This window comes from Eumetopias jubatus, unplaced genomic scaffold, assembly GCF_037043125.1.
Source record: "Eumetopias jubatus isolate StellerSeaLion01/CBP00866 unplaced genomic scaffold, mEumJub1_p1.0 scaffold_9, whole genome shotgun sequence".
Lineage (NCBI taxonomy): Eukaryota > Metazoa > Chordata > Mammalia > Carnivora > Otariidae > Eumetopias > Eumetopias jubatus.
The window spans coordinates 87,489,856-87,512,595 of record NW_028274815.1 but is presented as its reverse complement, the minus strand read 5'-3'; the positions used below and the strand labels follow the sequence as shown (position 1 = coordinate 87,512,595).

General features: G+C 38.9%; 1 protein-coding gene across 8 annotated transcripts in view; it reads right to left on the bottom strand.

The window, feature by feature from the left end:
* Nucleotides 1-22,740, bottom strand: part of LIMS1 (LIM zinc finger domain containing 1) — a 152,206-nt gene that overhangs the window by 53,394 nt on the left and 76,072 nt on the right. The window contains exon 2 of one of the 8 annotated variants that reach the window (XM_088026666.1): nucleotides 9,254-9,395. The exons of 5 other annotated variants lie outside the window; for them this stretch is intronic. Coding sequence is in view for 2 of the 3 variants with exons in the window: in XM_028091265.2 (XP_027947066.1) it covers nucleotides 6,679-6,785 (107 nt within the window). In the remaining variant the exon portion in view is untranslated. Of the gene's footprint in view, nucleotides 1-6,678; nucleotides 6,922-9,253; nucleotides 9,396-22,740 lie in introns of those variants that run through there. 2 more of the 8 variants (XM_028091265.2, XM_028091266.2) reach the window with 2 other exon arrangements.

The following is a 22,740-nucleotide window of genomic DNA, read 5'->3' as shown; positions in this document are numbered from 1 at the left end:
CTCGTGCTCTAATAAATAAATAAAATCTTTAAAAAAAAACAAAACTTAAGGAATTATGTATTTATGTGAAAACACATTTAATGTTTATTTCTAAAAGTAGATATTCTATAGGAGAACACTTGTGTCCAAAGCTGGTTTTAATCACAGAATGGTCACTGGGTCTCACAGATATACAATAAATGGCTGTTTCCAAAATACATATTTTTATACATAAATATATAAAAAATAATAGTTTCATTTTAACAGCATCTATCCAAATAATATAGGTAAGGTATAAATTTTAATCAACTGTTGTTTTTTAAAATAAGTGATTTATAACTGATACTTTAACATTTTTTTTTTAAAGATTTTACTTTTTATTTGAGATAGAATGAGAGATAGAGAGCATGAGAGGGAAGAGGGTCAGACGGAGAAGCAGACTCCCTGCTGAGCAGGGAGCCCAATGTGGGACTCAATCCCGGGACTCCAGGATCATGACCTGAGCCGAAGGCAGTCGCTCAACCAACTGAGCCACCCAGGCGCCCAGATTTGTTGTGTGTTTTAAACCAATAGGAAAGCAATTATAATGGTTAAAATCTTGATACTTAATTGTCATGGTAAATCATTTAGAAAATTTTATGTGTATTGACAACAAATTCACAAATTGATTCTGAAGTTGAGGTTCATTCCAAAATGTCTTCAGCTGTACAGAAAAACAGAAAAGGGATCTTTATCTAAAGAATTTTCACTCCTTTTAATAATTCCTTTCATACAGCTAATTTTTAAGCATTAACATTGCTATTTTTAATTTCAGCATATACTTTCTAAACTATAAAGAAATATTTTTTATATTTCTTTGGTAACAAAGAAACTATAGTCCCCTTCAGAAGTTTCCCAAAACTAATGAAAAACAAAATGACCATGATCTTTTGATCATGATACTTCGGTAGATATAAAAGAGGTACTGCTGAGCCACTTTAGTTTCTCATTTCTTCACTCATTCAATGAGGAATAGATACTGGACAGTGATGACCTACCAGGTACTATGGTAGATGCTAGAGATACAGGAGAAGTAAGGCAAGGCCTCTGGGCTTGGAGAATCCTCTCTATCAATGGGGAGGGGCATAGGAGAGGGACCGGTAAGTGAGAAGGTTGAGGAGGGGTATGCCTATAAAACCAATTATTACAATATAAATACTTGTGGATTTTAGTCTTTTAAAAACATCTGTGTAGGGCACCTGGGTGGCTCAGTCGTTAAGCATCTGCCTTCAGCTCGGGTTATGATCCCAGGGTCCTGGGATCGAGCCCCGCATTGGGCTCCCTGCTCCGCGGGAAGCCTGCTTCTCCCTCTCCCACTCCCCCTGCTTGTGTTCTCTCTCTCACTGTGTCTCTCTCCGTCAGATAAATAAATAAAATCTTAAAAAAAAAAATCTGTGTAATTGAGATATGACTGACATTATTTAAGTCTGAGGTAGCCAACCCAACCTGTTGGTTTGATACATTTATATATTGCGATATCATTGCTACAGTAGCTTTAGCTAACATCTTTACCATGTCACATAATTATCACTTCCTTTATGTACTGAGAACAGTTGAGATCTAGTCTCTTAGCAACTTTGAAGTGTTTAATACAGTAGTGCTGACTATAATCACTATGTTGGGCATTAGATCTCCAGAACTTATTTAACTACTAGTTGCAAGTCTACACCTTTAAAACAACATCTCTTCAATTCACCCACCCCTTCGGTGCTGGTAACGACCATTTTACTCTGTTTTCACAAGCTGAGTTTTTTTTAGATTCCACATAAAAGAGAGATCATACAGTATCTGTCTTTCTCTGACTTATCTCAGCATAACGCCCTCAAGGTCCATCCATGTTGTGGCAGGATTTCCTTCTTTTTCACGGCTGAATAATATTCTAGCATGTGTGTTTGTCTGTATTACACTCTTAAACACATGTAAGAAAGCACGACTTACCACCTTTTAAAAAGCAACCCTGGCAAACTGATAACTCTGTGTACCACAGAGAAAAAAAAACTGTTATTAATTGTATGATGTATTCATTGTTAGGAAGATTAAATGTGCTCTCAATTGTTCATTTAATGAACCATTAAATAATAAGAATAGACAAAAATGGCAAACCTGCAATTTTATCCCAATTGTCTACTATATTTCTAAAATTAAAATATGTACATTCGTTTTTCATCCAAAAGACAGGTAAAGAAATGATAAACTACAAAACAGTTATGCAAGGAAATGCACATCCTGAACTGACCTACTCCAACCTCAACTGACTCAGAGCACTAACATATGTCAATCAAGGTCAGGAACTGGTTAATAAGGATGATCACCTCTTCTAACTTCAGGTTCTTCTTCCTCCTTATTGAATTGTGAGTTAAAAAACAAATGCCCCCCACCCCACCCCAAACTCTCAAACATGAGAATTCTTAATAGAATGCCTGACCCATACAAGGGCTCAATCAATGTATTATTCGGGAACACATGATATGAGTTTTCTGCTCTGAAGCCAAGTCAAGGACATATCCACTACTTAAAAATGATTATATCCTATATCTAGAAAGATAAGAGCTCAGAATGTTTACTTAATAACCAGAAAGTAAAGGTTACTTTTCTTTGTACTTCCTCCTATTCCTGGTTGTCCAGTTACACCAGAAAAAGGGCAGGAAAGGACAGCATAAAGAGGTTCTAACAAGTAAGTAACTTCTCACTGCTGCATCCAGTCAATTTCACGTACGGATACAAACTTCAAAGTATTTTTTCTTTTCTTCATACTCATTTCAAGATTGACAAAGCCCTGACTTTATCCAGGTAAATTTAACTGGGACGTGGAAGAGTGGGAAGGGTAGATGCATAACTTAAAGGAACAACAGGGAAAGATCAAGGTTTTTTTTTAAAGATTTTATTTATTTGTCAGAGAGAGAGAGAGAGAGAGAGAGAGAGAGTAGAAACAGGGGGAGCGGCAGGCAGAGGGAGAAGCAGGCTCCTTGCTAAGCAAGGAGCCTGCCTCAGGACTGATCCCGGATCATGACCTCAGCCGAAGGCAGACACTTAAAACGGTGGAACCACCCAGGCGTCCCAAGGGTTCTTTATCTTAGCACTAGATCAAGGATGTAATGTCACTGTAGCAAGAAACTACCAGAGACAACACATGTAAATAAGCTTGGCTGTGTTCCAATAAAACTTCATTTATGGATGGTGAAATTTGAATTTCATGTAATTTTTATTATGTCATGAAACATGCTTCTTTTAATTTTTTTCCAACCACCGAAAAATGTACAATCCATCCTAAGCTCGTGGGCCATACAAAAACAGGCAGTGGGCCAGATCTGGCCAACGTTTCTATGTAAACTATGTTTGGGACCTAGCCAGCAAAGACTTGAATTTTGAGGTGTCGCCAATCAGTTATTTACAGGTCCTTTACATCTAAGGCAGAACAAAAGTGACTGAGAATTTTAAGGGTATGTGTGTGTGTGTATGTATTGTTTAGGTGTGTTTTTCATTCATGTTTCCTCAAAAAACAAACAGGATGCAACATAGTTTGAGAGATGGAATAAATAGCTAAGAATTAAGTATATATGAGTGTGTGTGTGTGTGTGTGTGTGTGTGTGTGTGTGTATCTATCTTAGATGTGATTTTTGAGTATCAAAAATTCCAAGGAAAAAAAGGTGAATGCTTTGTAGAGGTGTAGGGCTCAGAGTTCTGAGCCCACTGACATAAAAGTGTGAGCTACTCTTTGCTAAGGAGCCCACTGTTTAAATTCGAAAGTTAAACCAGTTCTATCCGGGTCATGAGAGATGGCCCTAAAGACAATCTATGTGTATACAGTGCCTTTATACAGAGTCTTTGAGTATAAATGAATAACCATGCTTTATCTAAATCCTTAACATTGAGCTTCATAAGGGAAAATAATTTCCAATTATTTCTTAGGCATGTTAGAATCTAGCCAAAATTAAGGACATGCTCTAGAACTCAAGACAAAGGTCCACAGGACGCTTTTTCTACTAGGAGTGACAACTACTATTTAAATAACATAAATTGCCATAGCATAACCCTCCAATGTAGAGAGTAATGTTCTATTGTACAAAGTATGCAAGTGTAGTAAGTTTTGGGTTATATTTTGTGCTTTAAAATAAAAATCTATAAAGTCAGTGTTTTTCATGCTGACCTTCACAAGTCTGAAGCCAGAGTTGTTTGTTTTCATGTCTTTCACGATGCTCCTTAAACACTTGTGTTTTGTTTCAGAGCACAATCTTTTTAACTTACAAGAAAAACGTTTTTTGGCAATGAGCACAGCTCTTTTAGTCTCTGATAGTTCTGTTTGAGTCCATAAACATGTCAAGAAAGTGAACAAAGAGTGAGAAGGAATGCAGCAGGAATGGGTCTTGTGCAATATGGAGACGGTGTGAAAGATGTTTGATATTTTACGCATTCAAAGTCAAACAACTGCTCACAGGAAAAGCACCTGTTGGTCATGTTCATGTGCCAAAACCTTGGTGTGCCTTGAGGGGAAGAACTGTGTCTAATTCATCACTGCATCTTTATTTAGCACAGAGTAGGCACCCAATAAAAATTAGTTAAATAATGCACAAAAGCCATTAACCTTACAGCACTACACATGATAATAATGCCCCTGCCTCAGTAGGTTGGGGGTGAGGATTTTGAGATAGTAAATGATGTTGAATAAGGGCAGTTATTTTTAACCTCATTCCTCCCCCCACCCCCAGGAGGAACAAACTGAAGTTCAACAAGCTTACATAACTTGTCCAAATGAGTGGTGCTGAAATGGGTGCACCTACCCTCCCTGATTCCTGTTAGCTAAGAAACCTGAGGCTTCCTATAAAATTAGAAAAACAAACAACCTGACTGCCTAAATTAACAAAAAGTCCACGGAAAAACAGACAATTGCCTACTTTTCCTAGCTAAGCGCTGCACTTCTAAAATAAGGAATGATGGTCGTTCTCTCTGCATTAGAGGCCAGAGAAATGGCAGAAACATGAGTCCCTTATTATCACCAGGGAACTACATGACCAGAATGGATGGAAAAATATTTCTCCTTACCTCAGTGTAACAAGCAATACTTCTTAAGAATTATTCTTCCTCCTCTGATTTCAAGTCAAGACAAAAGAAAAGTATCTAGTTGTTTCAAAGGTCATTATAATTATATAAATAACTACCTCCCTGGGCATACAAGCAATTTTATTCACTTTGTTACTGTCTGAAAATAAGTAAAATATGGTTGGTCTCAAATCTTGTTTTACATATCTCAATTTTTTAAAAAAGGACCCCAAATCTGAAATCAAAACTGTTTCTGGTAACTTTTCCCTCTTGGATCAAGAGTAGATTGGAGTCTACAAGTAAATGTTGACTTCAGAGGCTACTTCCCAAAGCCTTACCTGGTTAACAAGAGAGAACTCAGTATTTTCACTAAACCTTATAAAATTTGTAACAAGTCAAACTCTGAAGGTTTTAAATTCCGTCTAATACAATCAATTCAAAATTAATACATCAAATGTACCTAAGAGACACCTGATATAGTATGAAATAAATTCTAATAATGTTAGTATCAATCATAGTTCTTTAATGCTACTATTCTCTTCAAAAGGTAATGAAAGAGCCGATAATTTTCAAGTAAATGTTTCCCTCCCAAACTACAGCTCTCATAGTATATGTAGTGGATATAAGACAAATACAAACTAAGCTAACAGAAGTTTAAAAAAGTTTCCTTGACAATTTCTTCCCTGTCAAATGTCAAATATAAAATTTAAAAGAAACTCTAAAAATGAAGCTATTTATGGAAAGAAAACAGTACACAGCATATAAATATCCCTCCATTTAGTTGAAATATTCAAATACTTAAATCAAGAGTCCATAAACAAATTTAAGAACTATACAGTAAATGTAATAAAAAGAAAAGGAAGTCTCTCTTTACTGCAGCCTCCTGTCAGCAGTAAAACAGGAACATTACATCTCAGAAGCAGAAAATCTAAACATAGTATTTTAAATATGGGTTAATGTTGCAGGGATTTTTTAGAACCTAAAATCCAAAAAGAATTCTCAATAACTGTAACAAACACTAAAACTGTATTGTTAGAGGCAAATTAACTTTGAAAACAAGCAACCCCCCCCTCAACCTTTTAGTTAAGATGGTGTCCAGATTTTTGATGTCCTTCCTTCCTAGGTTACATTCAGTAGTTTCTGCATTCCTTTGCTGAATTCATTTCAATAACAAAGAATCCTCTATGAAACCCACCCAACCCCCACCCAAAACACCACAAACTAATCTCACCACCAAAATTCAAAGAAAAATTCCACACAGAAACTATGTTCTAATAGGCCAAAGCAATCTATCTTTAAACTAAAGGGTAAAAAAATCAATTGTTTCCAATTTTAAATATTACTTTGATGATTATATAATTTTTTAAAGACATAGCACAGCAGGTTGGGGGGAAAGCTAAAACCACTTACAGGATTTGTGAAGAAATGGAAAAATGAGTTCTAGTTTTGCACAGTTCCAATCCAGCACAATCTTGCGACTGTGTTCAGTCTTTAATTACAGACTGAGAGGTTCCAGTGGAACCTCTTCAACGTGTATTCCCCACTACTGCATCCACTTAGGCATGAATCTTGCCGCAATCACTAGGTGCCTTGACCTCCAGCCAACCATGACTTTGCACTCACCTTAGCTCTTCCTCCGGTAACCCATTTAGTCTCACACTATCAGGGCGATCTCGTCTTCTCCGGTAGAGACCTGAGTGTGACAGCTCTTTAAGCTGTAATGCAGTCATACTTCTCTCTACACATCAGTTAACTGACAGTATGAAGCATTTATGCTGAGCAACGTGGCTGCCAGGGTTCAGAAAGAGTATATCTCTTGCCGGGACCTCAGCACACCTGACCAGAGTTGGAAACCTCCAGGCAAGCCTGGCTAAGCACAGCTTCCTGTTTCTCTGCTGGTACACACCCTCGTCAGCAAGGCCTGGCCCGCCTTATCTCTGGGCCTTGCACCTTGGGGGGGGGGGGGGGGAGTCCGTGACCAGGGTGCTCACATGTTTACTAATAAGCAAAGTTTAATTGTTATGAATAATCACACCAATTCCTTTATAAATCTTTCCAGCATCATTTTGAATTAAAATTGGGCTAAAAAGCTCCAGTAAGGTAATGACTAAAGAAGGGTCCTGCCCTATTTTATTTGCCAGGAAATCCACTAACACTGCACAAGCATTTGTCAGTTTAAAGAAGTGCCTGGTCATCATGAGCTCTTTGGGATATTTTCCTTAAAAAGAAAAAAAAAGGGCAGAACTGTGAGGCTTCCCTCGCAGTACAATTCCTCTCTCCCCACTCTACTTTAAATCCTCTTTAGAAAGGAAGGAAATGTCTTTTCTTTTCCCCTGAATATTATTCAAAAATTCCTAACTGAAAGGAACTGAAAGTGGTTTCTTCTATCAACCTCCACTCAATGATTTTCTAAATGTAACTACCTATTCTAAAAATTCCCTCTTACCAAATGTGCACCTCAGTATAATCAACTCATCTGCCTAAAGGTGTTTTGGGTGCCTGTGCTGCCCTGGTAGTTGGCTGCATATTTGATCCTAGATGGTAAAGTTAGAATGGCGTTTTGTTTTGGTGTGTGTGGGGTGTAGGTTGAGTTTCTGCAAGAGGGGTTTGCAGATAATGGAGGACAGAGAACTGTCGAGCAAATCCTCTATTGTTATGGCTCCAAATGATGTTGGTGCAACAGCATGCAAGGTTCTAGCCTCCAATTCTGATTCAATCCCACTCAATACACATCACCATCTCACAGATACAGGTTAGATCCTTGGAAAGTTCTTAGCTAATAATTTGACTTCATGGTTCTAATAATTTCTCCTTGAGTAATCTGTATTAGCTTCTTTCCCTTCTAGAATCCATTCAGTAAGAACACAGAGAGGTGTCTCTGAAACTGCTTTTTGCACCAAGGGTTAAAGAGTTAACGTATCCCCTGAGAGTATCTATATTATAAATACCAGGTTAAGGCCCCACAAGGAAAGGGGAGCCTATATCTTACTCCTTCACTCGGGACCTGCAGATGTCAGCTCCCCTCAGGGCTACAATCTGTCACCCTGCTTCCGACACCCCAGTGAAAAACAGCTTCTTAAAGCTGCCATCAGGATGTAACGTGCGTTTTTAAAGATGCAAGAAGTTACTAATTTTGTTATAACACTAGACTTAAATAGTCACGAAACACACAAAAAAATCAAGTGACAAATGTATCTGTTTCTCTTCCTGGAAGGGTACACACATAAAAAGGGGTGGTACTGGGGGGCCTCTGGGCAACATGGGGACAGGAGCAGAAGAAAACTTTCTGTTACAAAGTTCTGCTCTGAACTTTGAATATTCTGCCTATTTAAAAATAAATAAAAAAATTTAGATGATTTACATATGTCTTTTGTACAAAGCCCTAGGATCCTACTGAGACCTAAAATACAGAAAAATTTAAAGTTCACAGTAACAGAAACCTATAAAATTAAGAATCCTAAAGTGTCTAATTCTCACATTTTTGTCAAGACAGGTGTGAAAAACAAATGAAGAGAAATAACCACCAATCTTCAGTTTCTTTTTACTCAAGGCATCAGGACAGAACAGATGCCTGATGAATAAAACACACATTAATTTGTATTTACTACAAACACAGAGACCTCAACATTATTTTTTTTCCTGTTTCAAGTATTTATTTAAATCCCAGTTAGTTAACATACAGTGTAATATCAGTTTCAAGAAACCTCAACATTGTACTTGGTTCTACAAAAGATATAAATAAGAGAGCTTGATTTTTAAAAGAGCTTTAAAAGAAGTAATGCAGCATGCTGACAAGGAAAAAGTGCTTGGCAACTACTAAAGGTTAATAAGACAGGAAACACCTCTCTGTGTAGGACGAATCCTGTATTTGATGAGTCTAAGGTTAAAAGGATGTGACCAGAAAAAAAAAAAAGTTCCAAGCTATATAACAAACAAACTGAAACAATTCTTGCCCTCTGACTTTTAAAATGGCTGTAATGACGAATGGGAATTTCAGTAAATCAATGCTTACAGTCTAACGAAATTGTCGCAACTGAGTAAAACTAAATTCTGAGGCTTAGGGCAAAGCTCTTCTCACAATGTCTTTTCACTGAGGAGAGGCTTCCTCTTTGTCCCTAGCACTCTTTCAGGTGTGCTCTGAGATTTTGCTGAGCTGTAAGTAGAACCAGGGGAAGGATACACGGGCACAGCTACGCACCTGCACAATTTCTGCAAGGGAAATTCATAAATGCCACAAAACACACCACTGAACGACCAGTTCACGAAGCAGCCAGATCATCAAGTCCTCTCCTCACAACAGTGTTCCTGAACTTCAGCACCAAGGGAGGGAGAGAACACCTCTGGAACACACAACAGGGCAGTAACTGGCAAAGGTGGTCTCATATCTTTTTTTTTTTTTAAACTTTCATACTTTTCCATAGAAACAGAGCTATGAATGGTGCCTTCTGTTGACAGTACAGAGGGAGGTCTATGCAAGTGCATTTTCTCTGGTCTCTAATACAGGGAAACACTTCATTTTAGCACTCCAAACGTCTCTGAAAGCCAGTCTAGCCTCCCACTCAATGCAGAATTCCCTACTTTCATTCTCCACATGACCTCCCTCCTATACAGTTATCATTTGCCTGGGATTCTGCCTCTTAGAGGCTTCCAGGGATGAGGTGCTCACTACTACATAGAACTCCTGGGGCTTTCCCTAGCCCCCATGCCCAATGGTTGTTAAGGAACAACAGCTCACAAAAGTTATTAAGGTGAGCATCTTTTATCCCACTTCCACTATAGTGCAGCTGGTCTGTGAACCTAATTATACAACTTTTTGTTCACGTCTATCCAAACTGTTGGGTTCTCTCTGAATCTGTACTTTGACATAATTAGATACCTGGCATAATTAGATATCTGTTCCAGCTTAACCTCATCAGAATAGCTGATAATTTCTTTTATGAGTTTAAGCCCTTGACTGATATGACTAAATACAAAGTTCTTTGGAGCATCCACCACACAGGTCTTGTTCTTCCAGGCTAATATCTAACCCAGTGGTTTTTGACCTTTCAGAGGGTCAGGGACCTTTTACGAATCTGATGAAAGTAAATGACTCTCAGAAAATGCATGTGAGCACAGAGTTTTATAATCGTTTCAGGGAACTGATTGTTTTTTCAGAAGCCAAGAGATGGACTTTTCCTTGGATCTTCTGATTTGCACTGCTCTCCCCCTTCTCTGAAAACCAGCAGCACTTCAGAGCAGGACTTTGGATCTCATTTGTTCATTTAGTATGTATTTACTCAGTGCTCTGCACTGGGCCAGACAATTTCAAAAGAATTCCTTTGTCTCCCCTTCATTTCTCCTAACCAATCTTTCTGCCACTGAGCTTACCCTCTTCCAGTCTATCCTCCAAACTTCAAAGTGCTCTTTCAAAATAAACTGATCATGTATTGATCCTGCTGAAAAACTCTTGAATGGCTCATTGTCATGGGTCACCAACCAAACCCTGCTGAGCCTGCGCCCTCCTCACACCTGTACTGAACTCCAGGTGGTTCCCAGGACAGACTTCACTTCCTCTCACCTCCTGGCCTTTCCACATGCAGCTTCATAAGACTAGAAGATGGACCAGCTCCTAATCATCCCACTGGGACTCATCTCTTACAAGAAGCATTTCTAGACCCTACGTACCCACAGTTCCCTTTCTGTTGCTCCCAGAGTGTCTCCACCCCCACCACCGCCCTCACAACTGTGCTTGCTTCCTTCTGTCATCGTAATCACACAGCCTCATGATAGGTTGTTTCTCTACCCACCTCTCCCCTTAGGATAACAGGTCTGCGAGGGTAGCAATATATCTAATTTACAACCATGTCCATAGGCCAGATACATGGTAGACATTAGTTAAATAAGTTCTTTGATTTAGTGGTTCAACCAATTGATTTTGAGAGCCTAATCACTTTACAACGCTACTTGTGAAATTCAAGCTCCAGATTTCTGAAACTTTTTTTTTTGCATTTAACACTCAACATTACCTAAAGGAGATTTTTAAAAAAGATTTTATTTATTTATTTGCGAGAGACAGAGTGAGAGAGAGCAGGAGCAGTGGGGGAGGGGCAGAGGGAGATGGAGAAGTAGGCTCCCAGCCAGGCCCAACGCCAGGACCCTAGGATCATGACCTGAGCCGAAGGCAGAAGCTCAGAAAACTGAACCACCCAGTCACCCCCTAAATGAGATTTTAAAAGGCACATCTATTCCACAGTTTAGCAAAAATTTACTTTCTTGGTGAGACTGTAAAAACTCAGAAGCTTTTCATATTTGTAGAGTTGAACAGTACCTCCCACAGTATAAACATTCTATTTGGGATAAAAATAAAAAATTTAGCCTAGATTTTTGCATATACTTGACATGGTCCAGTTTTTTTAAGTTGAAGTATAATTAATATATTAACTAATATTAGTTGTGAGTGTACAATATGACTCAACAATTCTATACATGACTCAGTGTTCATCACAATAAGTGTACTCTTATGACATAGTCCAGTTTTCAGTGTACTTTTAGTGTCCAAGTACTCCTTCAGGCATGACAGGGTAAAGAAATCTAGTTAAACATCAAACCTCTAAAACTGATCATTAGTGTTACTGAACATTGTCAGTCTTCTTCCTATACAGAAATAAGACAGCAGCAAACTGGCTTCCGTGGCAGAGTTAGAGTTAACTGGGCCTCATTAGCAGTACCTTTTGTACTAGCTACTAAGAGAGCCTGTAAACTGGTCGAACAGCTGTACATTTCGGGCTATTCATTTCCTTGTGTGACATATAGTAAGAGAAGAATTTTATGTTTTGCAATTAACTCTGAACTTAATGGAAATGAATCTTTTTTGGTTTAAATTTTATCTTCTGAATAATCATTTACAGGGGAAAGCAAACTTTCTCTAGTCAAGCAAGAATATCATCCTTTCTCACACATTCATCTCCTAAACATTTGTTTATCAGCCATGCTATCTCCCTAAATGAGACTTCTCAAGAGTGTTCTGGGCTATCAATAGGAAGGAAGGAACCAGCGTTGAAAACAAATCTGAGGCAGAAGAGTTCAAACTCCGACATGCCACGTTCAGATTAACCAGAGCAAAGAATATGAGAAGGCAGAATAAACTCTGCAAAAAACCCAGCCCAGAATCAGAAAAAAAAAATCACCTAAAAACATGGTCTCATTCATAAGCAGATGACACTGCAACTGTCTACAAGTCCCTCTGAATTTTTTCTTTATCAGCTTTTCTGTAACTCACTCAAGATAGACACATCCAAGTGGACAGGCTGACCTGTCATCAGAAGCTTGTGAGAAGCTCGCTGAAACATTCTGAGCCAGAGACAGACTGAAGTTTCTCTCACAACCAGCAGCCTGAGGTCATCTGCAGTACTTTGTTAGACAATAAAAGAATGTTCTCAGATGCTGCTGTCAAAATATGGCAAGTTTTCCTAGCATATTTCAAAGGAATTTGGAATAAAATTTTAAGTAACCTATCCCATCCACATTTTTAAAGGGCTAAGTACAAGGGAAGCTGGTGTAAGCATACAAGAAGGAAACCAGAAGACATTCCACGTTTGGCAGCTTACTTGCTGTGGTTGGCATATAAGTACAGGAAGTCATTTTACTATCAAAGTCCTCAATTTTTCCATTCAGAGACAGAATCAACCGAATCAGATGGTATCAATGGTCTTTTCCCTAGATTAAAATGACTTGATTTTAAGAAAGGGCCTGAGTAACATGATGGGCCAATGTTGATGGAAACTCTGACAGCACACTTTACCCCTAATCACTGTGTTAGTGAGAAATCCCAAATCTGAGTAAATCAGGAACACAAGATCAGTATTTATACATCAGCTTTTCAACAAACATTGCCCAGAGCCTAACATATGCCAGGTCCTCAGAGTGTAGAAGAAGGAGCAGAGGAGAAAGATACTAAGCATCTCTGAACTTTTCTTGATTGTTGCTCTCCCGTTCACTTACTCTTTGGGTCAAAAGAGCTGTTCCAAAGATAAGCTCTAACAAGGATATAAAATACCACGAAAAGGCATACTGATCATCCCAGCTCCAACACACACCTGCTGCAAAAACAGAGACTCTTCCTCAACAGAGCCCTGAAATCACAGGGAAGGGACAAGGAAGTAAATGTCTGCAGGAAGATTGTACTTTTCCTCCAGAAAGGAGGAAATTGTAATGTACCTCATTTGATGTACTAAACATGTTTTTGGAAAACTGAATATAAGATTAAACTTTTGTAAACAGAATAATTTTTAATTCTCCAAGGAAACTTGTTTTAAAAAGAAATTCTACCAGTAATATTTCAACAAAAGACAGCTTTCCTGATTATCCAGATTTTCACATAATTCAACTTATATAAAATATTTTGATACAATTTTTTATAATATTGCTATATTGTTTCTACTCTTTCTACCTGTCCACCTTATAGGGCATCGATATCTGCTGAGCATATTTCTAAACTAAACTCTCATTTGGAAAAACACAGTAAGTGAAGTAATTGTGTGTGAGAGGATGAAAAAAAGTTATTTCCACATTCCAAAGCAGGCAAAGTCACAAGCCAGCAACTGTGGTCTTCTGAAGACCTGGAAGAACAAACACGGTTCTGCTCCCTACCCTGGAATTTCAGAGGTATGTCTTAAAAACTAAATGGCAATACCTGCCCTACCCCACTATAGGACTCATTACTACAGGTAGCACTGTCAACACATCAACTTCACAGCAAAACTATTTTCACCAAGTTCTCAAAATATTTCCAAGTTCTGTATGAGGTCTCACCTTAAAGGCAACAACGTAAAAAAAAAAATTGTGTTGCCTCATTTCTTTTTTTTTAATTTAATTTTATTATGTTATGTTAGTCACCATACATTACATCATTAGTTTTTGATGTAGTGTTCCATGATTCATTGTTTGCGTATAACACCCAGTGCTCCATGCAGTATGTGCCCTCTTCAATACCCATCACCAGGCTAACCCATCCCCCCACTCCTTCCCCTCTAGAACCCTCAGTTTGTTTCTCAAAGTCCATAGTCTCTCATGGTTCGTCTCCCCCTCTGACTTCCCCCCCCTTCATTTTTTCCTTCCTACTATCTTTTTCTTTTTTTTAAACATATAATGTATTATTTGTTTCAGAGGTACAGATCTGTGATTCGTCAGTCTTACACAATTCACAGCACTCACCATAGCACATACCCTCTCCCCAATGTCTATCACCCAGCCACCCCACCCTCCTACCCCACCCCCACTCCAGCAACTGTCAGTTTGTTTCCTGAGATTAAGAATTCCTCATATCAGGGCGCCTGGGTGGCTCAGTTGGTTAAGCGACTGCCTTCAGCTCAGGTCATGATCCTGGAGTCCCAGGATCGAGTCCCGCATCGGGCTCCCTGCTCGGCAGGGAGTCTGCTTCTCCCTCTGACCCTCTTCCCTCTCGTGCTCTCTCTCTCTCACTCTTTCTCTCAAATAAATAAATAAAATCTTAAAAAAAAAAAGAATTGCTCATATCAGTGAGATCATATGATATATATCTTTCTTTACCGGATATTTACCAAATAAGATTGACTTATTTCGCTTAGCATAATACCCTCTAGTTCCATCCACGTCATTGCAAATAGCAAGATTTCGTTTTTTTTTTTTTTTTTTTGATGGCTGCATAATATTCCATTGTGTGTGTGTGTGTGTGTGTGTGTGTGTGTGTATACATATATATATACACACACACCACACCTTCTTTAGCCATTCATCTGTCGATGGAGATCTTGGCTCTTTCCATAGTTTGGCTATTGTGGACATTGCTGCTATAAACATCAAGGTGCATGTACCCCTTCGGATACCTACATTTGTATCTTTGGGGTAAATACCCAGTAGGGGAATTGCTGGGTCGTAGGGTAGCTCTATTTTCAACTTTTTGAGAAACCTCCATACTGTTTTCCAGAGTGGCTGCACCAGCTTGCATTCCCACCAACAGTGTAGGAGGGTTCCCCTTTCTCCGCATCCCCGCCAACATCTGTTGTTTCCTGACTTGTTAATTTTAGCCATTCTGACTGGTGTGAGGTGGCATCTCATTGAGGTTTTGATTTGGATTTCCCTGATGCCGAGCGATGTTGAGCACTTTTTCATGTGTCTCTTGGCCGTTTGGATGTCTTCTTTGGGAAAAATGTCTGTTCACGTCTTCTGCCCATTTCCTGATTGGATCATTTGTTCTTTGGGTGTTGAGTTTGATAAGTTCTTTATAGATTTTGGATACTAGCCCTTTATCTGATATGTCATTTGCAAATATCTTCTCCCATTCTGTCGGTTCTCTTTTGGTTTTGTTGACTGTTTCTTTTGCTGTGCAAAAGCTTTTTATCTTGATGAGGTCCCAATAGTTCATTTTTGCCCTTGCTTCCCTTGCCTTTGGCGATGTTTCTAGAAGTTGCTGCGGCTGAGGTCGAAGAGGTTGCTGCCTATGTTCTCCTCTAGGATTTTGATGGACTCCTATCTCACATTTAGGTCTTTCATCCATTTTGAGTTTATTTTTCGTGTGTGGTGTAAGGAAGTGGTCCAGTTTCATTCTTCTGCATATGGCTGTCCAATTTTCCCAACACCATTTGTTGAAGAGACTTTTTTCCATTGGACACTCTTTCCTGCTTTGTCGAAGATTAGTTGACCATGTGTTGACTCATTTCTAATGTTAGCATCATCTCTTCACTTACTGTTATTTTTTTCTCGCTAACTCAGATAAAAGTTCAATTTCATGATAAAAACAGGATTTTAAAGAAAGCTCTAAAGACATCATTATTTCAATAAGGAAAATATTTCCTGTAGAGTTTTATGTTCTACAGTGATCGGCGGCCAATTATTTGGCACGAAAAGGTATTCATGATATAGTGCTGTGTGAAACAGAGATTACAGGATACTGCACACTCTTGGCTTTTTGCGTGCAAAGACCACATATGTATACACCATGTATGTGTGCACATCTACACATCCACACACACCACAGAGTCAGGAAGAGTATACACCAAAATATCTCTGGTTGGTAGGATTTGAGAAAATTCGAAATTGTTTTTCTTAACGGATTATCTATATTTTCTGAGTTTTCTAAAATGGACAAATATAGTTCTCTAATAAGGAACCAAAATTTAAAATGCTTAAAATAATGAAGAAAACAAAAAAATTAAATGACGATATACTATTCCATCTTCCAAGGGATTTGTAATCAAATCAGGAAGAAAGGACACCTCATAAATCTCAGTAGATATAATCAAATACTGATGCATCCCCTAAAGCGGGTTGGCTTTGAGTGGGAGCTGAGGTACAGGAAAGGATTTGGGGAGAGGGAAGTGGAAGGCACTCCAGGTGGAGGAAACAGAAACATCCTCCCATGTGACTGGCAGAGATATGTCAAAGGGACAATGAGATTGGCAGAGCAGCGGACCTTCTAAGGCAGGATCACAGCTTTCAAGATGGTATGAAAAAAATGGAAAGTCATGTGCAGAGGGTCTCATCGCCCAAGTATAAGATGAGGGTCCAGGTGAGGCTCTCATGAGAAAGGGAAGGGGGACAGACAACATTACAACAGGCCTGACAGACAAGGCTCAATAAAAGCGTATAGAAGAGTGTGCTAAGACCTCCTCATGCCAATCAATACACTCATACACGTTTAGTGAGTACCTAACATGTGGCAAGTTCTGCTCTAAGCACTAGGGACCCAGTGTCCTTGTGGAGCTTGCAGTCTACTGGTGGTACTAGTACTAACCATATAATCATACAAATATATTTAAAAACATGTCAAATGACAGAATAGGCTGCCATGAGAATGCTTACAACAAGGAGCAGGGGAGGGATGGCAGGGAAACGTTTCCTGAAACAGAAACATTAGATCTGATACCCCCAAAACCCAAAAGATGCGGAGTCACTAAAGGTTAAAGGGTGCGGGGAGCACTTGTGGAAGCAGGACCAATTGGTACAAAGACCCAGAGGAAGGAGGAAAGGAAATCCGACTGTGTGGCTAAGGGGAAGGACTGGCAGGTGAGATTAGAGACAGGCAGTGGCACGTTTCAAACGGCCTTGCATTTTTTACCCTAAGAACAACGGGAAACCACTGTACTGTTAACCAAGGGACTGACATGATCAAATTTGTTCCACAAAGATTCCTCTCACGGTGGCATGTGGGGAGGGTGGGTTTTAAGGGGCAAGTGGGGATGAGCATGGAGGCAGTCCAGGAAACAGATTACAGCCTGAGCTACAGTGGTATGAGAGGAATTCCGGAGGTAATAGAGAAGCAGGGGCCACAGACTAGACACAGGGGCAGGAGAGACAGTGAGCACTGATGCTATTAGCATTTCCCCACATTGTTAGTGATGTAGCAACAACACCGACCTGGTGAAATACAGCCTGAGCTGTACTTCATGTTTCTTTAATCTTGTCCACGGGCAGGCATTTTAAACCTACTCTGAATCTAATAAAATAGTTTTTAAAGAGTGTTTACAAAAGAAAAAGCTGGAACACAAAAATGTTTACCTCCCTTACTACAAAGTTCAAAGTCTCCTGACTCTCTAATGTGGTTGGTCAATACTAACAACAGCAGGGTTTTGAGTGCCTACCAAGCATGCTATGCATGCCATCTAATTTAATTTTCATCTCGGTCCTATGAGGTACGTATCATTACTTTTTCCCATTTTGTGGGTGAAGTAATTAAGTGCTAAAACAGTTAAATGTCTTGACCAAACAACATAACCAATAAGGGAGGTAGTGTGGATCCCAAGTCAGGTCTACCTGATTCAAATGTTCCTGTTTTAGCCACTGACTACACTGTCTCTGGGCCCCCAAACACTCCCTCCACAGATCATCAAAAGGTCCACTCTGAACTAGAACTGCCTCTCAACACTGACAAACCTAACCCAGGAAGCTTCTGGAACTTGACAGGCACAGGAGCCCTGAGGACAAGTCCCAGACTGTAAACACAGATGAGAGACTGCCAAGCTCACCACAGCCAGCCCACACTTTCCGTCCCTGAAAATGAAAAGTAGTCTAGTTATGCTCTAGATGAGTATCGTGAATGGGCAGTCTGAGGGTTTGGGACGAGACCTGTGGTGTGTGCCCCTCTACAATCCCCACTAATACACATCTTCCTCCTTGGCTAATTTTCTCCTACCAGTCTGGAAGCAAAGGCCAATGAAAGAAAGGAGTCAAATTGCTAATCTCCAATTTAACTAAATTCCGGGATTCCTTAGAGTTCTGCAGGTCAAAATTACCAATGCTGCCTTATTCCCTTGCAGAGTACATGTGATGACTCAATGTTTCCAAGAGTTCTGGAAAAAAGGGCAAAGATTCTAATGAAAACAGGTTTCCTGTATCAGAGCAACTCTGCTGAAACCATGCGCACTGTTACACAGCAACAAGGGAGGTTCTGGAAGCAACCGAGACAACACAGAGATGTTAGGAGGGTGTGGGTGCAGGAAGAGGCAATGAGAATGATCAAACCCATTTCAATTCCTCTGAGAGCACTTTGCACCACAAACAAATGTTAGCGTTTAAGCCATACAAACAGCCACCTTATAAAGGAGGTGATTCTAAAACACAAAAGAATCACTATGTGAGACTGATCAAGAAAAAAAAGAAAAGCATGCAGTTTCATTTCCTGATCATGATCTTAAGAAATCCCTGTCAAGGGAAAAAAGGTAACTCCTGAAGCCCGTATTTGATTGATCTACACATACTAGAGAAATATGTTCTATTGAATAAAAATTCTTTAGAGGTGAAATACTTAAAACCAAATGAGATCCTTGTCACAGAACCAAAGCAAAGGAACTCATTTTCTAAGCAAATGGTCCCCCCAACCCCTGCCATGGGAACCAGCTTCTTCTCTGACATTCACTATGATTTAGGAAATATTACTGAGTGCTTACCATGTCCCAGGAACTCTTCTGAGCAACCGTGCATGCATTTATCAAATTTATTTTTTCCAATGATCGAATAAAGTAATATTATTTACATTTTAAAGATGATGAAACTGATGTAGCAGTATAAGTAATCTAAGATCACACAGTTTTTATGTGATTAAGAATTTGAAACCTTATGCTTGATTTTAATCATGCTTTTAACCATTATAGGGTACTGCCTCCTAGCCAGAAAAGGAGAAAAGGGCTATTTTTCTCAACAGTAGAAGAGAGCTTACGATCAGAAATTATTTTAAAATTCAACCAAGGCTAAATTCAATGTAGCATCCTGGACTGGATGCTATGAAGGTAATGTAAGATGTTAACGAAAGGGGAAACTGGGTGAGGGGTATAGAAGGATTCTCTGAACTTTCTATCTTTGCAACTTTCCCATAAATCTAACATTATTCCAAAATATAAATTTTAAAGATTCAAAACTATAATTCAACATGACAAGAGAGCTGATATCTCCAAAAAGTAGTTACAGGAGAGAAAAATGGGGAAGGAGTTTTCCTCCAAATTAAAAGAGATTTAAGAGATGTAACAATCAAATGTATTATTGAAGTATGGCCTTTGTTTAGATCCTGGTTCAAACAAGCCAACTGTAAAGGAATATTCTTAGGATAGGTGAAAAATTTGATCAGGGACTGGGTATTGGATGATGCCAAAGAATTATCACTCATTCGATCAGATGTGATACAAGCATGTGTTTATATAAGAAAATGTCCATATTATCAGAGACTAATGCTGAAGTATATTGGGATGAAATGACCTAATGTCTGGGATTTGCTTTTAAATACTTAAGTAAGTTAAGAGAGGGGAAAAAAAAAAAGGCCCCAATAACCAAAACAATCTTGAGAAAGAAGAATAAAGCTGATTTCAAACTATATTACAAAGCTACAGTAATCAAAACAGTATGGTATTGGCATAAAACACACACATAGTTCAATGGAACAGAACAGAGAGCCCGGGAAATAAACCCGTGAATTTATGGTCAGTTAATTTATAACAAAGGAGCCAAGAACATACAATGGGGAAAGGACCGTCTCCTTAAGAAATGGTGCTGTGTAAATGGTGCTGGGAAAACTGAACAGTAACATGCAAAGAATGGCACTGGACCACTCTCTTAAACCACACACAAATACTAACTCAGAAGGGATTAAAGACTTAAACATAAGACCTGAAACCGTAAAACTCCTAGAAGTAAACACAGACAGTAAGCTCCCTCACATCATCTTCACAATGAGTTTTTTTATTTGAAACCAAAGGCAAAGGCATGGGAAACAAAAAATAAACATGTGGGACTACAACAAACTAAAAAGCTTCTGCACAGCAAAGAAAACCATCAACAAAATGAAAGGGCAACCTACCAAATGGGAGAAAATATTTGGAAACCATATATATGGTGAAGTTAATATCGAAAATATACAAAGAACTCATACAACTCAATAGCAAAAAAAAAAAAAAAAAAAAAGATTAAAAAACAGGCGGAGGATCTACACATTTTTCCAAAGAAGACATACAGATGGTCCAACAGTGCTCAATATCACTCATCATCAGGGAAATGCAAATCAAAACCATAGTGAAATACTACATCACACCACTTAGAGTGGTTATTAACAAAAAGACAAGAAGTAACAAGTACTGGCGAGGATGTGGAGAAAAGGGAACCCTTGTGCACTGTTGGTGGGAATGTAAATTGGTGCAGCCACTGTGGAAAAAATATGGAGATTCCTCAAAAAATTAAAAACAAAACTACCATATGATCTAGCATTTCCACTTGTGGGTACTTATCTGAAAGAAACACAAACACTAACTTGAGAAGATATTGCACCCCCATGTCCATTCCATCATTATTTACAATAGTCAAGACATGGAACCAACCTAAGTGTTCAGTGATGGAAGAATGGATAAAGAAAATGTGACATACGGGGGTGTCTAGGTGGCTCAGTCAGTTAAGTGTCTGCCTTCAGCTTGGGTCATGATTCCGGGGTCCTGGGATCGAGCCCCGCATTGGGCTCCCTGCTCAGCAGGGAGTCTACCTCTCCCTCTCCCCCTGTACCTCCCTCAGCTCTCTCTCAAAAAATAAATTAAAAAAAATCTAAAAAAAAAAAAAAAGAAAATGTGATACACACACACAATGGAATGTTACACAATGGAGTATTATTCACCCACAAAAAAGAATGAAATTTTGCCATTTGCAGCAATATGGAGGGACCTTGAGGGCATTATGCTAAGTGAAATAAGTCAGACAAAGACAAATACTGTGTGATCTCACTTATATATGGAGTCTTAAAAAAAAAAAGGACTCATAGAGAGAACAGATTGTGAGTTGCCAGAGGTAGGAGCTGGAGTAGTAGGCAAAATTTGTGAAGGTGGTCAAAATGTAAACTTCCAGTTATAAGATAAATAAGTCATGGGGATGTAACATACAGTGTGGTGACTACGGTTCATAATACTGCACTGTATATCTGAAAGTTGCTAAGAGTAGATCTTAAATGTCCTCATTACAAGAAAAAAATTTTGTAACTATCATAACGGATGTTTAGACTTATTGTGATAATCATTTCACAATCTATAAATATCAAATCATTATGTTGTATACCTGAAACCAATGTATGTCAATTATATCTCAATTAAAAAGAGAGACAACAAGGATATATGAAGCAAATATGATAATATAGTAAGTATGTCAAGATAATAAGTATATGGAGATTCATTTCTTCCAATTTTATATTAGAAAATTGTCAAAATAGAATTATTTTAACTTAAAACAAAATTCAACCAATGGGAATGAAAGCAAGCATGACTACCTTGAAGTCAGAACATAATACCCTGACTGCAGTATAAAAATAGCCCCAAATGCCATGACTGGACAATAGAAAGTCTGGGGCAGGATTCCCAGGTTCACTGCGTGCTTTTTGTAATGAGGTATCTGAGGATGTCACATCTGAGAGATGTTTAAGTAATTCCATCACACAAAATACAGTAAAGGATATGTTAAATTTCAAAAGAAGGGCACGGGCAGAGAGGAGGAGATAATATTCTAGGCAGAGAAAAAAGAAATAGAACAAAGGCACGGAAAGGTGGAGAGCTGACTCAGAAGAGTGGGTAGCCTCATCCTGTGGCAACAAGTGGGAGCAGAAGAATGTGGGAGGTAAGGCATCAAGGCAGTCAGAGCCATATTGTGAAGACCTGTCAATGCCAGGCTAGGAAATTTATGTGACACGTGATAAAAGGCCATAGATGGTTTGGATCCAGGGTGGAGAGGGCTACAGGCCTGGAGACATCTAGCTGTGGAATACAGTCTAGGCGGCAAGATGTGCCGTGGGAGGAGGGAAAGAAAACTCCAGAGTGGTGGTAGAGCCTTCGTGATTTGTCAGGTGAAAAGTTGCTGAGAAAAAACAAAACAAACAAGAAAAGCATATAGACCTAAACAGGAAATTCTTTTGCAAGCACGTAGCCAGATCATGGCCCAAATAAGGCCACTTCAAACCCTCAGCACTCTCAAATCACTAACCCACCCTCCTTTCCCATCACTCTTGTGGATAACCTCGCCTACTTTAGAGAAAGCAGAAGTCATCTGAAAGGAGCCACCTCAACTGTCTACAAGTCCTCATTTTCAGTGTGCTCCCACCTTCTTTCAGATGACTTCCAGTTTCAACAGAATTTAATAAATGGCACAAAATAATGCTAATTCTACATTACTGTTACCTTGTTGTAGTGGTGATAATAATACTTATGGTGTTAATGC